At 41.0% G+C, this 17,687-nt stretch overlaps 2 protein-coding genes across 3 annotated transcripts in view; both read right to left on the minus strand.

Annotated features, from left to right (window-relative positions):
- The window catches only part of MCU (mitochondrial calcium uniporter), a 201,061-nt gene that overhangs the window by 10,086 nt on the left and 173,288 nt on the right, over positions 1-17,687 (minus strand). For both annotated transcript variants that reach the window (XM_075533600.1, XM_075533599.1), the window contains exon 6: positions 16,341-16,544. In XM_075533600.1, the coding sequence (XP_075389715.1) occupies positions 16,341-16,544 (204 nt within the window). The remainder of the gene's footprint in view (positions 1-16,340; positions 16,545-17,687) is intronic.
- Positions 6,189-9,741, minus strand: LOC142429529 (protein FAM32A-like). Its single transcript, XM_075534607.1, has 3 exons — positions 9,299-9,741; positions 9,015-9,211; positions 6,189-6,326 (listed from the first exon to the last, which is right to left on the minus strand). The coding sequence occupies exons 1-3, from the start codon at positions 9,552-9,554 to the stop codon at positions 6,189-6,191; spliced, it is 591 nt and encodes a 196-aa protein (XP_075390722.1). The 5' UTR covers positions 9,555-9,741.

A 17,687-nucleotide genomic window follows, 5' to 3' on the forward strand; every position in this document is an offset into this window, starting at 1 on the left:
TGGAAAGAAAACGTTAAAATACAAACTAACTTCAAAAAAATGGTCCAACCTTATCAAAGCATAGAGGAAAATTACCAGTGAATAGTAAAATAAAAGTTAGCGTAGAAAAAAATGACATAAAATGACATGAAAACCCAGAAACAAAACGAACTCAGCACAGAACATTACAATGACCAAGAAATCAATACGACCATAAAACACATAAAACAACAACAAAATCATAGCTATCGATAACAGTGAATATAAATGGATTAACACTCAAGAGACAGCAACCAGGGAAATGGACAAGAAACAATACCCATTAATATGCTGTTTACAAAAAACACATCATAGACAAAAAGACAAAGACAGACTAAAAATCAAAGGCTGGAAACATATATCAGCTAATGGTAATAATAATAAAAACCCAGGAGTAACAATATTAATTTCTGATAACGCAGATTTCAAAGTAAAAGGCTGTGGGATGTAAAAAGACTTTTCTAACTTACAAGTTCATTTCACACATAGGGGAAAAAACTTTCCCCCTGCCTTTTCTCCCCCAAAGAGATGCCAAACCTTAGAGGCTGTTTGCCAGCACAAGGTGGGAGGTCAGATGCTCAGAGATACTCTCCCTGTAGGCAGTCAGCCATGTTGTTTGTCCCACCATAGCTGAGGCTCACTCCCTGCTGCTAGGGACAGTGGATTGCTTCCCCTGGAAGCTTAGATTAAATGTAGACTCCAGCTCCAGGGCCATGAATCTAGGATCCACCCATCTTGTCACATGTGTGCCCTTAAACCCTCCTCTTCCTATAGCACGCATACCCCTAAATCATCTCCCTCTCATTACTGCATTACCCATAGTACAACCCCTTCCTGTGACATATGTCTTTCCCTGTAATCGGGGGCTTGCATGCCCCCCAAAGATATATAAGCTTGGTTAGTGATAAATCACCCTCCTCTCTCCTTCTCTCTCTGCTCGTGCTCTGCACAGACCTGGCTGTTGAGATCATGGCCGTTCAGGAGATGACCATGCTACTGTGAAATGTGTCTGACTTCTTTATGTTACCTCTCCGATCTCTCCTTATTCTCTATGACTTTACTATAACCTTTATATATCTTAACCGTATATTACGTTTACTGAACCCGTGTTAACGTGAGGGGCTGGCTTCCCCCACAAAAGCCATCATGAGCAACAAAGATTAAAACAAGAAGATATAGCTCCAATAAACATCAATGCAACTATTCAAAGACTCGCAAATATATAAGAGTTGAAGAGACAATAAATAATATTATAGTAATAGTAGGAGACTTCATCACTCTTGAGGAAGGACAGACCAACTGAAAAGAAAATCAATAAAGCAACAGGAGAACTAAACAATACAAATAATCAACTTGCTCTTTCATACATATAGAGAACACTGCACCCAACAAAACATATATTCTTCTCCAGTGCACATCGGATATACTGCAGAATAGACCTTACGTGAGGTCACAAAGCAAGCAATAATACATTTTAAAACATTGAGACAGAGTATTTTCTTTTTTTTTCTCCTTAGACCAAAATGCTACAGAATGAAAAATCAACAATATGAAGGTGAGAAAAAAAAATCAAATACATGGAAAAACAAGGAGTGTAATAAAAAATTTTCTCATAACAAACGAGAATGAAAAAAACAATGCACCCAAACCTTTAGGACGCAGCAAAATCTGTACTCAGAAGGCAATTTATAGCAATAAGCACACATTAAAAAAAAAAGGCCCCAAATCAACACTTTAACTCAACATCTACAACAATTAGTACAAGAGCAGCAAATCCAACCTTTAGTCATCAGAAGAAAAGAAATTAGAGAGATTAGAGCAGAAATAAATGAATCACAAAATGGAAAAAAAATCAACAAGAGTTGGTTCTTTGAAAAGATTACAAAATTGATAAACTAGTGGCAAATTTAATAGAAAATGTAAATATCATAAATACTAAATTAAATGGGCAACATAACAGAACCAATTGAAATAAAAAACAATTACACAGTGTAATTAAAGATTGCAAGTCAATGTATTTGAAAACTGAGAAGAAAAGGACAAATTTCTAGGTACAACTACCTACCTGAAGTTAGCACAGACTAATACACACACTCTTAGCCAACCTACAGAACCACAGAAATAGATCGGATCATTCAAAAAGCACTCAACAACAAAAAGTTCAGGACCAAATGACTTTACTGGACAATTCTAGCAAGCACTCATGGAAGAGCTGACTCCAATGCCACACAAGTTATTTCAGGATACAGAGAAGGACAACAAACTACCAAACCCATTTTATGAAGTAAGTATAATATCACCCTGATACCAAAATAAGGCAAAGCTAGAAAGGAAATAGAAAATTACAGACCAAAATCCCTATGAACATAGATGCAAACATTTTCAACAAAATCCTAGCCAACAGAATTCAATAAAACATTAAAAAACGATACATCACGACCAGGTGGGATTTATACCAGGATGGTTCAATATTAGAAAATCAATGTAATGCACCATCTAAATAAACAAAAGCACCATATGATTAATCAATTGATGTAGAAAAGGCATTAGACAAAATGCAACATCCATTTTGATAAAACTCAGTAAAATAGGAACAGAAGGGAAATTCTCCAACATAACAAAGGCTGTATCTGCAAAATCAACTTTCAGTAATCTGCTCAATGGAGAGCAACGGGAAAGCATTCCCACTGTGAATGGGAACTGGACAAGCATGCCCTTCATCACCACTCTTATTTAATGTAGTCCTGGAAGTCTTAGCAAGAGCTATCAGAGATCAAAAAGAAAAGAAAGACATCCATATCGGCAAAGAAGTAAAAACTCTGGTTGGAGATGACATGATTCTTTATTTAGAACCCCCCAAAATTTTGATGAGAAAGCAGATGAGAAATTTTGATGAGAAAATTGAAAAATATGGCAAGATCAACACACAAAAAACAATAGGATTTCTCTATACCAAGGAAAATAATTCTGAAAAGGAAATGAAGAAAATAGTACCATGTATAGTAACCACTCAATAGACGAAATACTTAAAAACTAAAATAAATAAACAAACCAGAGAAACAAAAGGTTATTTAAAGAAAACTATAAAACATTACTACAAAAAACTACGAGATCTACATAAATGGAAAAATGCTCCATGCTCATGGATAAGAAGATTTAATATTGTGAAAATATATCTAAAGCAATCTATAAATATGATGAAATTCTATTCCAGATCATAGTATTGTTTAAAGAAATAGAAAAATGAATCACCAACTTTATATGGAAAAAAAAAAGACACCCAGAGTAAGTAAAGCACTACTTAAAAGAAAGAAGTAAGAGGCCTTTCACTCCCTGATTTCTAAACCTATGATGTAGCCGTGGTAGTCAAAACAGATGGTCCTGGTACAACAACAGATATGAAGTCCAATGGAACTGAATAAAGATGTCGAGAAGCCTAAAACATATTAAATGGGAAGAGATAGTCTTTTTAACGAAGGGTACAGGATAACTTGGATTTATATTTGCAGAAGAAGGAGACAGGACTCATGCCTCATGCCATATACATAAACAAACTCAAAATGGATTAAAGATAGAAATATAAACCCTAGAGCTATAAAATCATTAATGAAAAAATAGAGACAAATGGCAGGGCCTTAATGTATAAGGTATAAGCATACTACCAAACGAAATGAAAAATACCCACATAACTGAAGACAAAATAGAGGACTGGGACATCCTAAAAACAAGGTATGTATGTATATCAAAAGATTTCATCAATAAAATAAAAAGAAAACCCACAGACTGGGGAAAAATTGGCAATGAATCACTGGATAAAGGGCTAATCTCTAAATTGTATAGAAAACTGCAATAACTCAATCAGAAAAAACCAATCCCAATTAAAAACTGCCAGAAAATATGAATAGACAATTCACCAAAGATGACATCACGTGGGAAAGACAAAACAAACTTAAGAAGAAATGCTCCATGGAGTCCAGGTCAGACAAACCCTCAGGAGAGAAATGGGAGCAGGGATGCCAGGAGAGAAGGGGAAGGTGGGGGGAGGAGGGGAGGAAGAGGAGCCAATCGCAATGATTGATGAATTTACCCCACACCCCAGGGTGTGAACAATACAACAGAAACTTGGGTGAAGGGAAACAGCAGTTGGTGTAAGATGAAAACAATAATAATTCATAATTTATCAAGGGGTCATGAGGGTGGGAGAGGGGGCAGGGAGGGGAAAAAAGAGGAACTGATACCAACGGCTCAAGTAGAAAGTAAATATTTAGAAAGTTATGGTGGCAACATATGTACAAAGATGCTTGATACAATTGATGTAAGAGCCCCCAATAAAATGATGAAAAAAAGAAGAAATGCTCCAGATCACTAGCCATATGAGAAATGCAAATTAAAGCAATGACAAGATACTGCTTCATACCAGCATTGATAGTAAATTCCAAAAAACCAACAAAACAAAACAGAAAATAATAGATGCTGGAGAAGATGTGGCGGAGTGGAACCCACATACACTGCTGGTGGGATTGCAAAGGTACAACCACTGAGGAAAGTGGCATGGCATTTCCTGAAACCAATGGGAACAGAAATACCATATGACTTCGCTTTCTTTTTACTAGATATACACCTTAAAGAAATAAGAAGCAAAACACAAAAAGATACGTGCACACCCATGTTTGTTGTACTATCCACAATAGCAAAAACATGGAAACAACCAAAACGCAAGTCTATGGAGGAATGGACAAACTTTGGCACACACGCACAATGAAATACTACGCATGCTAAAGACTGATGGTGGGGTAAAGAGAGCTCGAGTGTGAGCTGAACTGTGCAGTACCACTGTACTCGATCGACTCCTCATACTCAGTGTCTGAAGTTCTGTGTCATGGGAAAATCTGTTGATGGTATACCCCAGAGAGGGGATTGACAATGCTTTCTTTTGCCTTTAGTTTGCAGGTTGGTTTGTCGCTGTTGTTGTTTGGATGGGGTTCTGTTGTCATGATATGACTGCCAAAGTAAACCAGAGTTGTGTACAACCCATGGACAAGCAGATGGACTCTGGGCTTCCACTGAACTCTAGTCCCAATCCAAGAACAGCTAGATAACATGAGCCTGCTCAATACCCTCATGAAGTGATCACTGAAGACCAGGGTACTTACAGAACAGTGTAGGGAAGAGAGCAGATGGTGCCTGGCTATCAACTGGAATAGTGTCCAGAGTATTTTTTTTCTTCCATAAGCATGTCACTTTATTCTGCAGTTGATACACCAAAGGCTTCAAGTCCAGCACTTGCTTTGTCTCTCTTCTTTTGCCACCTTTCAGCTGCCTCACAGGACCACCCCCAGTAGAGTACACAGGTTGCACCTCACCCAATCAACACAGGTCCCGAGACGCTCGCCCCCAATGCCAGTCATGGGGCCTCCCATTTGATTGCACTTGTCTGCCTGCTAGAGTTCAGCCCTGGCCCTGTCACCGCAACAGGCTCTTGGTCCTGTGCCAGAACAACTGCTTAACTACTTGGGGACTGCTAGGAGCCTGGGGTGAGTGGTCAGTCAGGCGGTTTCTGGGTTCCATTCCAGTGATGGCTGTGCCCGATCAGGAACGCCTGCACAGGAGCCACGGTGACATCCATTAGAAATGTCTGGAATGGGGAAACTGGGGCACGGGCTGCAAACTAGTCATGGGCTCAGAAGGGGACCAGGTGGGATGCTCCATCCTTCCCACAGGCAGCTGTCCTGTCAGGCCAGAGGGCTGTGGAGAGGTCGGCGGGCCTGAAGCTGTGAATGGCTTCCCAGGTCCACGGGGCAGCTTAAGCCCCAAGCTAGTGGGAGTCCATTTTATCTTAGCACAGAGAGTTGGCTGTCTTTCAGAGGCTTAAAGACAACTTGGAGCACTAACTGTTCTTATGTGGCACTTACAGGGAAACATGAGCCTCTGGCTATACCTGCCTAGCTTTTAAGTCCACACTCAAACGGCGCTATCTTCTATGGGCCACCGAGAAACCAGGATCGAGTGAAGGGGCAGTCTTATTTTAATCAAAGTCCAGAAGGAGCGAACAGTCTCACGCCCAGGCACAGGTACGAAAATGCTTCTGGAAAATGCCGAAGGGACCAGGCTCAACCCCAGCTCCAGGTCCCGCTTCTCCTGGAGGCCACGCCAAACCCAGGGCTGAGCGGCTACTTGGTCCAGCTGACTTTGGGGATGTCATAGGGCTCCGTGAGCGTGTCCAGGGGTCTGTTGAAGTCCTCCACTCTCTGCTTGTGGGTTTTAGATGCTTTCTTCAGGATCTTTTCCATTTGCTGCTTCTCTTGCATCTTTTTTTTTTTAATTAAAAGATCATTTTATTGGGGGATCTTACAGCTCTTATAACAACCCATACATCAATTGTCTCCAGCATATTTGTACATATGTTGCCATCATTATATACTCTTTTAACTAATGATTAGACTGCTACCAACCAGCAGAGGTCAAAATGCTAACAATAATGACTTCTAAGCTGCAGGGCTTTCAGTTATGTTAAGGCAAGATCTTCTGACATCTCTTTGGAGGAATGAAAACATTTTTGTAATTAATTAACTAAAGGCCACGCCGTGTCAGACGGCCTTAGTTTTGATTTTGTTGTTTTCAGTCTGTACCAAGGGTCCTTTTTCTGGTCCAGGATCCCACACTGCATTTTTTAAATGAATTTTTTTATTGTGAATGAGATATGGAAGGGGTTCCACATTACAAATAGTTTCCAGGTCTTCTGAGGCTCCTCTTGGCTGTGATAGTCTCTTGGGCTTTGTTTGTGATGACCCCAAGAGGGCTGAAGAGTGTTAGGTGGCTATTTTGTCGACTGTTTTTCAGTTGGGATTTGTCTGAATCATGGGTGAAGGCAACAGAAGTGTGTAACAGCAGAAGATCTTGGGAAGGCTTAGAATATGGGTTTCTGGAAGACCATGGAGATAAGATGTCACTCTTATCACAAGAGACCAAGGGTGCATACTATCAACAAGATTTACCAGTGGTGCCGTTAACCTTATTACCTGACTCAGATGTGTGTGTCTGGTCTCCAGTGTAAAATGATTCTCCCATCCCATTCCCATACTGTACTGTGGGAGGAATCACCTAGGGCAGTCCACCCTTAAGGGGTATGGAGTTGGGTTCTATCCCTTGAGCACTGACTACCTATATAAATTTGGAATTCTTCAGTCAAGGTGATGTTTCTCTCACCAACCCCCACTATTTATTTATCATTTATTTTTATCAGTATAGTGTCTGAATATTGATTTTGGATTTTGAGGGTAACTCAATACCACTCTGTTTCTATTGGGGGCTCTTACATCTCTTTTCACAATCCATACATTCCTCCAGTGTGTCAAGCACATTTGCACATATGCCGCCGTCATCATTTTCTTACTTTCTTTTTTTTTGATTAAAATAAGTTATTTTATTGAGGGAGATAAGTTACTCAGCATTAGCTGGTTATAGACAGGGAAGGTCACATGTTAGAAATGCGTTGGCAGGAGGCAGACCAGTACTACTAAAGGCTCCACTTGACAAACACAAAGTCCTGGGCTCCCCCACTTCTTCAAGTTCAAAAGTAGGTCATACTTTGCAGTCACAGGATCGTGGAGACCAAATAAAACAGATTATCAACCAAGAGTCTTGAGGCCTTCGCTCAGTCAAGGCTTCAGGTGAAAATGTACTTCATTTCCCAGACTCCTCTGGGGGATTCAAGAGTCTCTTTCGCATCAAATCACCATGCGCCCTGCTCCTGGCCCTCTTTTCCGTGTACTCATTTTTCAGGCATTTTCTCATCTCTCGATCAAGATCATTGCAATGACCACAAACTTTCAGAACGCTGTGATTTCTGTGACGTTCCTTTAGCAAGTTCATCAAGGCAGTGCATTCTTCAGTGTGCAGGTGTGGAGACGAGTCAGTATGTATCTTAGAAGATGAAGGATCACAGCAGAGCAACTCGCTCGCTGCCACCCCACGACAGAGAGGCCCGCGAGGCCAAAGCAGAGCCACCTGGGCGGGCGGTGACAACTTGGGTGCCGCCATCATCATTTTCAAAGCATTCTCTTCCCACTTGAGCCCCTCATATCAGCTCCCCATTTCTTCCCACTCCTTCCCCTGTCCGCCCTCCCTCATGAAACCTTGCTAATTTTGTAGATTATTTTTTCCATATCTTACATCATCTTCTATCACCCCTCACCCACTTTTCCATTATTCGTCCCCCTGGGAGGGGGTTCTAGTTTGATCCTTGTGATCGATTCCCCCTTTCTCCCCGTACCCTCCCCTAATCCTCCTGGTATCTCTACTCTCCTTGTTGGCCCTGAGGGGGTTATCTATCCTGGATTCCCTGATTTTACAGGCTCTTATCTCTAGCAGTGTGCATGTTCTGGTCTAATCTGATTTGTAAGGTAGAATTGAGGTTATGATAGTGGGGGGAAGGAAGCACCAAAGAACTAGAGGAAAGCTGTGCGTTTCATCGGTGCTATACTGTACCCCGACTGGCTCGTCTCTTCCCGGTGACCCCTCTGTGAGAGGCACTCTACTTCTTTTGTTGCGCCAGTTACTCCATCTTTGGCCCCTGGGAATTCTTTTACTTGGTCCTTTGCCCTCTGACAGACTTTCAATCACCATGATTTTTTTTTTTTTAGTACTTCCTGATGGTTTGCTCATCTGGTGTATTTCCTGGCCATTCCAGATGCTCCCACCCAGAAACGTAATCTTTTATCCCCATAGCTTCTAATGATAATGATTCACTCTGATGTGAACAGGGAACTTGAGCAGAAAAACTTAGTCCTGGAAAGCAGCAACTCCCTAAATTGCTTTTTCTTTCAAAGAATAGATAACTCTAAGCTAAAGAAGTGAAGAATTTTCACGACAAAGTTAAGACAAACCATCAGGCTTGCTGAATTGTAAATGAACGTTTATGTGGTTCCAGCAGAGCTGCAGAAGGATCCTTAGAACAACAGAGCCATCTGTCTGGGGTCATCAGGGAGCACGCTGACAGTATCTTCAGCTTTGCCACATAACAGACACAGCATGGTGTACTCCTGAACTTCATCCATGATGCTGAATGTACACTCACGCCTGGCAACTAAGTGATGACAATTCTTACACAGGTGATCATAGGTAACTATTTCTTCTCCATCTTCCTCTCTGAAGGATTTGTTGGCCATCATCATAAAATCCCGCTGGCTGCACACTGCACAGCCTGTAAAGCTCAGTAAGGAAGATCCATTCTCTAGCAGGTGCTACCCCGGTTGGGACACTCCTTCTCCACAGTCCCCACACATCGTGGCGCCAGCAGCCGACCGTCCTCGAGTGCTTCCCTCTCCTGCCTCTTCTCGAAGGCCACCTGGGCCGGCCGGGGTCCGCTTGTCCAGGCTGCGTCGCGTCTCCTCCTCGTTCTTTTTGTTCGTTCCCATCGCTTCCAGAAGTTTTGCCTTGTCTTTGTCCTTCTTTTTCTTCTTCCGTTTAGTTACGCCGAGCTCTGCGATGCCTTTCAACTTCAGGGTTCCCTTCTGGACCCGCTCGTAGGCTGCCATGGGAGCTGCCTGAACCCAGGAGGGGAACTGCCACACTTCCTGTCTGCCCCTCTCAGTGTCTAGAGTCTTAAAGGCTTGTATTCAAACAAGCAGTCCTTTATGTGAGGACTCAACTAAAGTCCACATGGAAGAAGCACACCAACTTGTGTGATCCAAAGATGACAATAAAACCCAAATACGACAAAGGGAAAAGTATCGGAGCTTAAATTGTAAACACCCAATTTACAGAAGGCTACGTAGGGCAGTGGGAGCCCAAAACCCATCTGCAGAGCAGTCAGATTAAACCACTGGCAGACTCCCTCTAGTCACGGGCAAGGGACTTGAACAACATTACTGTCAGGCAGAGATCATGGTAAACTTGGTTATGCTGGATCAAACTTGACACTTGGTCAGTTGACCTCCCTCCTGACCCAACCTGAATGTGTCCTAGGTTAAAGTACTTCTTGCTTATTCCATGACAAAAATTTATTTCCTGGCTGTTTAAATATTGATGGCAGTCTTCTCTTTCCTAATCATTATTTGTATTTTTATCTTTATGTTATTATTATTTTATCCTTGCCATTTAATTTTGTTTTTTATTGCTTCTGTGGGGTTTTCCCAGTTTGTGATGCACAGAAGGAGTAGATGCTAGCTGATTCTAGTGATAATAACTGAAGCAACGGTTTACTGGGGATGCGGGGGCAAGGTGGGAGACGGGAGCAAACAATGAATCCGGGAGTAGGGGGAGGGAGCATTAGAATTGTATGCACAATTCATTTAAAAAGCGATTTAACCATAGAAGTGTATGACACGTGAACACTACATCAAGAAAACCATGATGAGAAAAAAGAAACAATAGGCAGAGGGGAGAGAGCTGCTGCATAGGGGCACTGATTTTTGTCAATAGTGGTAGAATAATTTGGAAAAGGATATCAATAATGGTTGTATAGTAAGAAGAGTATAATCAACGGCACTAAATTATACAAATAGAAGTTGTAGAACTGGAGAATGTTCTGGTGTGTACATTTTGGCCACAATTAGAAAAAAATTACATGATTAACAAAGACTATAAGGAAGAAGAAAATGTTCTAGAATTGAGTATGGTGACAATTCTTGATATGACTGAGTTATATGACGTGAATGAAATGTTAATAAAACTGTTAAAAAAATGATGATAAAACTGTCAAACACTTCATGCTTGGATGAATTATGCTGAGCCAAGTTAGTAAATTGCAAAAAGGCAAATAATATATGAGACTACTATTATAGATTTTCACACCAAAAAAGCAGACCATGATGATTACAGAGAAGCTGGGGCAGGGGAGGGAAACAGATGTTGGAAGGAAGAAAAGAAATAAATAGATTTATCATTATTAAAAATGATAATAATATGTAAAAATAGCATGGATACATAAACAGGTAGATGATAACATAGATAGAGCAATAAAAACAGAATAAAAGAGTCTTGTGTGTGGGGAATTTTGTATTTTAATTTTGTATCTGATTGTTATGTGGAAAAAAGAAACAGAAAGAAATGACTGCCAGAAATCAGCCTCCTTGTTTACATTATAGGTAGGGCAGTTAAGGAAAAAGGTCCTGACTGGCCAATCAAGTGGTTTGATGGAGCACAATGTCAATTTTGTTGATTAGAATTGAGAAGAGAGTGGGTATTTAAAGGTTAGATCAGTGTTTTGCAACCTTTTTTTCATTATTGTTCCCCCAGAAGTTTTTTTGAGCTTCTGAACAGTGCAAATGGGTAATATGCTCAGTTCCAAACTGAAAGGTTGGAGGTTTGAGTCCGCCCAGAGGTAACTTGCCAGAAAGGCCTGGCAATCTGCTTCTGCAGGTTTATAGCACTGAAAACTGAGGAAACACCATCCTATTTTCTGTCCCATCCCAATTCTACTGTGAGACACATGAATCACTGTGACTTGAAATGGACTCAATGGCTATTAGTTTGCTTTAATTTAAGGAACATTTTAGATAATTTTTTCCAGATTCTCTTTCCACTCTCCTTCCTTCTCCTACACACACATACACACATCTTAATTTTAATGCCAATGTTCATAAAGATCCACAAGCCATTAAAATACCTAAGATATTTTTATTCCCTCAAGAACCAAGTCCGGCCCCTTTGGAGAGCAACATCTATTTCTGTTAACAATGCAAGGGTTAGGTTGTTGGATAGGTGGTCATATGCATGCTGAAGAAACCGATAGCTATTCTTGGCAGGCTCATTTCTGCCATAACTGAAATTGGTACTTAGGTTTTACTGGAAATTGGATAGTTAAATGTGAGATTCCACTTCATTTTGTGATTTCAATAACTTGTTATCGTCCAAAAATTCTTTGGAATTTAACAAAAGCACCATTTCCCTGTAGCAAGTGTACAAGAATTTAAATGCTACTGAATAGTCCTTTTTGCTCTGTGGATGTTAATTAGACCATTGGTAAGGAAAATAATATTTAATGTATCCCTTTCTATATTTTGTGACTGTTTATCCTGTAAGGGAATGAATGCCCTGGTGGCGCAGCGGTTCTGTGCTGAGCTGTGATCTGCACGGTCGGCAGCTCAAAACCACCAGCAGCCACACGGGAGAACGACGGGCTTTCTCCTCCCGTGAGCAGTGACAGTCTCAGACACGAGCAGGGAGTTGCTAAGTCAGCACTGACTTGACGGCAGTGAGAAGGGAATGGAGTGTTTACAACTGTTATTTTGCAACTTCTCACTTGGGGGCAGCAAGAATATTTGGGAATCACAGAAGTGGAGCATTTATTTAGCTAGCAGCACAGATAGATTATAAAAACCTCACAATATGATGAGGAAAAGAGAACTACTGGCATTCTGTCTAAGTGTAGGGACACATTTATAAAATAAGTAGTAATTATGCGCTACAACATGTTTCTATTTTACTTACTGGGTTATGGTTTTCCAGATAGCCTGGGAAAAATGAATGAGAGGCATAAACAGGGAGACATCAAAGTTGGCTGGAGAAAACTGGTCAGAGGTTCATGAAAACTAAGCACTTACATAAACCTTGAAATATGAAAAATAAGTCCTTATGTAAACCTTCAAATGTGACAAGTAGAGATCAACAGGGCGGATTTTCCCAGTTGAATTAATGATATAAGTTAAGAAATCAAGTGGAGAAAAACTTGGCATTTTTTGGACTACTGATTATAACTTGGTTTGTTGGACACAGAAATAGATACATATATACACCTATATGAATATAGATGTATGCATATAGGTGTATATATACATGAGTTAAAAGGCATTTAGAAAAGACAGAGTTGCGACCAGTTCTGAACATAAGGCTAAGGAGTTTACACTTCAATCTACAGAGAAAAACAGGTTATTAAAAGGTGTGTGTGTACATGACAGGAAAAAACAAGAAAACACTGGTTTGAGAGGCATGTGCAAGCCATTTCTGAAGCTGTGATTCGATCAAAGCATTCACGTTTATTCATGTGGCGTGATCAGCACGGGAGGACACTGGACTCAGTGCCGGGGTGCTGAGGAAGCAACGGTAGGTTTCTCTTTCCTACTCGACATGCTGAGAGACGCATGAATGAGCAACTGCATGACCAGTAAACTCACAATCCCAGGAAGAGAATGCTTATGTTCAAGAGCAGCCATATAAGAATACAGGAGAAGTAAGGTAACAACAAGTGATCCAAATTGGTGGTGAGGAGGGTGTAGGAGGCCTGGTAGGGCTTGATCAAGAGTAATGTAACTCAAAGGAATTACTGAAACCCAAATGAAGGCTGAACATGATAGTGGGACAAAAGGAAAGTAAAATGAAATAGAGGAAAGAGCTAGGAGGCAAAGGGCATTTATAGAGATCTAAATAAAGGCATGTACATGTGTAAATATATTTATATATGAGGATGTTGAAATAGATCTAAATGCATATATGTATAGATTTAGGATTAAGGTAGCAAATGGACATTGGGCTTCCACTCAAGTACTCCCTCAATGCAAGAATACTTTGTTCTATTAAACTGGCATTCCATGATGCTCACCTTCCCAACACAGTTGCTGAAGACAAATGGGTGCATAAGCAAATGTGAAGAAAGCTGATGGTGCCCAGCTATCAAAAGATATAGCATCTGGGGTCTTAAAGGATTGAAGGTAAACAAGCAGCCATCTAGCTGAGAAGCAACAAAGCCCACATGAAAGAAGCACACCAGCCTGTGCAATCACGAGGTGTTGAAGGGATGAGGTATCAGGCATAATCAGAACAAAAATCAAATCATTGTGGATAAGGGGGAGTGAGGAGTGGAGACCCAAAGCCCATCTTTAGGTAACTGGACATCCCCTTACGGAAGGGTTGTGGGGAGGTGATGAGCCAGTGAGGGTGCAGGGTAGCAACCATGAAACATACAACTTTCCTCTAGTTCCTAAATGCTTCCCCACCCCACCCCCAATCATGATCCCAATTCTACCTTACAAATCTGAATAGACCAGAGGATGTACACTTGTACAGATAGGAACTGGAAACACAAGGAATCCAGGGTGGATGATCCCTTCAGAACCAGTGGTGAGAGTGGTGATACCTAGAGGGTGGAGGGAGGGTGGGGTGGAAAGGGGGAACCGATTACAAGGATCTACATATAACCTCCCCCCTGGGGGACAGACAACAGAAAAGTGGGTAAAGGGAGACGTCGGACAGTGTAAGATATGACAAAATAATAATAATGTATGAGGGAGAGGGAAGTGGGGAGGGAGGGGGAAAATGAGGAACTGATATTAAGGGGTCAAGTATAAAAGAAATGTTTTGAGAATGATGATGGCAACAAATGTACAAATGCCCTTGACACAATGGATGGATGGATGGATTATGATAAGAATTGTATGAGCCCCCAATAAAATGATTTTAAAAATAAATAAATAAAACCAGGAAAAAATTAGGTGCCTTGGCGGATATTTGGGTCGGCTTATACTTGTGTATATACGTGTTTTGTGTGTGTGTGTGTGCATGTATGTGTGTGTATAAAACTCTACTCAACATACTTAGAGGTAGCTCGGAGTTTTTAGCTTAATGGTTTGATTGTTGTTGTTAGGTGCAAGAGAGTTGGTTTTGACTCAGTGACTGTATGTACAACAGAATGAAACACACTGCCTGATCCTATGCCATCCTCACAACTGTTCTTGTTTCAGACCATTAATGTAGCCACTGTGTTAATCCATCTTGCTGAGGATTTTCCTCTTTATTTTGCTACTTATTTTAACCGAATGAGCCTTGATGGATCCCTCATAGTGGTTATGAGTTGGACTACGATCCACAAGGTTAGCAGTTAGAAACCACTAACTGCCCTCCATGAGAAAAATGAGGCTTTCTACTCCCATTCACAGTTCCAGTCTCAGAAACACACAGGGGCAGTTTTACCCTGTCCTACAGGGCCACTATGAGTTGGCATTGACTTGATGGCAGTAAGTTTGGTTATTTTCTCTACTTCACCAAACATAATGTCCTTTTCCAGGGACTGATCTCTCCTGATAACATGTCCAAAGTACGTGAGACAAAGTCTTACCATCCTTGCTTCTAACAAACATTCTGGCTGTACTTTTCCCAGACAGATTTGTGTGTCCTTTTGGCAGTAAATAGTACTTTCAGGATTCTTTACCAGAACCATAATTCAAGTGCCTCCATTTTTCTTTGGTCCTCCGTATTCAATACCCATCTTTCACACGCATAGGCAGGCGGTAATGGAAGATATCATGGCTTGGGTGAGGGTCACCTCAGTCCTCAAAGTTACAACCTCGCTTTTCAAAGCTTTCAAGAAGTCTTGTGCAGCAGATTTACCCACTGCAATGCACTGCTTGATGCCTTGTGGATCCAGAAAAGATGAAATCTTTGACAACTTCAGTCTTCTCTCTATTTTCATGTGCTACCTATTGGCTCAATTGTGAGGATTTCTGTTTTCCTTATTATTTGATTAGTTATCACCAATACTAGTATTCTAAGAATTCTCTAAAAATGAAAAGCTTAAAACCTCCCTACTTGATTGTTAGATTAAGTACAGAGCATATAAAATGAGGAGCCAATTTAGCTCGACAAGTTATCCTACAGCTGAGAGTCTCTCCTCTGCTCTCTTATCCTAAACCACAGTGTAGTCTATTTTTCTGAATTTGCTGGTTATGTATCTCTCTGAAGTTTGTGAGCTACATGGGGGTAGAAGCCATGTCTTATAAGTTTGTCTATATTTAGCACCTAAAATAGTGGCACACATGTTGGGGTAGTTACATAATTTCATGTCAACTGGAAGATATATAAAAGTTAGGGGTGGAGTTCAACCTGTCAATCAGGTCACAGCCTGATGGTGCCTTCTTGTGGGCATGGCCTTCTCAGAAGGAGGATGCTTGGAATCTCCCTCCCCTCTCCACCCCCTCTCTCTGCTTTTACCTTCCTGCTGCTGGACCCTGCTGTGGCAGTCCTTGTGATGTGGTCACTGCCCCTGGATGCACGAGACTTGCACCCACCAGCCTGTGATATTCCTGCATTCTTCATCATTGCATGTGGCTTCGTGTGTCTGAAGAGGGACTTATGGACTTGATCTGGACTGGGCTGGGATGTTTTCCTTATATATAATTACTTCTTGATATAAAGTCATACACATATATGACTGTCACTAAATTTCTCTAGTCAACCTTGCTTAACACACATGTATATGTACACACTCACACACACGCTCACAAACTCTTGAGGGAAACTGGCCTTAGAAAGACTATGACAGAAAACAACTACGTTGATCATTAAAACTTCAATACCATCTTATAAAAATTTACTTGAAGAATTCTTACCTGGCGTGTCATTACAAAATATGCATACATCGCCATGGCACTTCCGTAAGTGATGAAGTAGGTGACTGGCTCCATGATGTCCCAGGAATATTCCCACCAGGTAAGCCGGGCCAGAACGCCAAACTGTGTGGCCATGTAGGCAAGTCCACCCCATAGCACCAAAGTGGTCCTCTTCTCAGCTTTTCTGCTAATCTCAATTCGTACCTATAGGGGACACAAAACAATAGTAAGGCATTTTGACATAGAATCAATTTCAAGCTCTTATTTAAGCTTTTATGTTCATTAAACTAGCAGGACTTACAATTAAGACATAAGTTAGTCCCAATTCTCATAATACAGTTTGTCTTCCTAAATAAACTCCTCATTCAATTGCAATTCACAGTGACCCTTTAGGACAGAGTGAAGCTGCCTGTTTCCAAGACTGTAACTTTCTACAGGAGTAGAAAACTCACTCCTTTGGAGTGGCTGGTGATTCCAAACTGCTGACCGCCAAGTTAGCAGCCCAATGCATTACCCACTAAGCCACCAGGGCTCCTTCTTTCTAAATAGTATCTATAATCTTCACTCGACAAAATGTCTTATAGGACTATTTTAAAAAGGGAGTTAAAGTGTTTTATGTTTCATCTTAGAAATGACTGAAAATATGGGAATGAATAAATTAGTTCAACAGTTCTACATCCCACCACAAGATTACTCACTTTGAAGAAGACATTCTACTGTGCCCTCACTTTGGTTACAACGTTTAATCTATTTTCAATTTTTAGTCAAAGAGTATACTAGGGGTTATAACAGGGTTGTTCTGAGAACTAGTAAAAATCCCTGAAACACCCTCCCTCCCCTGTTGCTGTCAAACTGATTCTGATAGAACAGCCCATTCTACAGGCTAGACCGGCCCAAAGGGCTTCTAAGGGTCTAGCCTTTCCAGAAGTGGGCTGCTACATTGTTCTCCTGTGATTGACAGGCTGAGCTGCATCCCACACTTTTATCTATCAACTGCTGGCCTTCTGGTCAGTAGCTGAGCTCTTCACCACTGGGCCACTTAGGCTCCTTTTTATAAAAAAATCATTTTATTGCTCTTATGCATTTGATACATCAATTGTATCAAGCATATTTGTACATATGTTGCCATTATCATTTTCTAAACATTACTTTCTATTTGAACCCTTGGTATCAGCTCTTCTTTCTTCCCTCCCCCTCTCCCCATTTTTGTGACCCCCTTGATAAATTATAAATGATTATTTTCATATCTTACACCGACCGCTGTCTCCCTTCACCCACATTTCTGTTGTTCGTCCCCTGTGGGAAAAGGGAGGGGTCATGCAGCATCGGTCATTGCGATCAGTTCCC

This window comes from Tenrec ecaudatus, chromosome 16 (assembly GCF_050624435.1).
Source record: "Tenrec ecaudatus isolate mTenEca1 chromosome 16, mTenEca1.hap1, whole genome shotgun sequence".
Taxonomy (NCBI): domain Eukaryota; kingdom Metazoa; phylum Chordata; class Mammalia; order Afrosoricida; family Tenrecidae; genus Tenrec; species Tenrec ecaudatus.

Bases quoted from the DNA above. Each gene is read 5' to 3' on its own strand.
- LOC142429529 (XM_075534607.1), bottom strand. From the start codon at position 9,554: ATGGCAGCCTACGAGCGGGTCCAGAAGGGAACCCTGAAGTTGAAAGGC. The intron at 9,212-9,298 runs GTGGGGACTGTG...CAGGCTGTGCAG, and splicing joins GGCTGCTGGCGCCACGATGT to TGTGCAGCCAGCGGGATTTT. The intron at 6,327-9,014 runs GTCAGCGTGCTC...AAAAAAAAAAAG, and splicing joins GTGGCAAAGCTGAAGATACT to ATGCAAGAGAAGCAGCAAAT.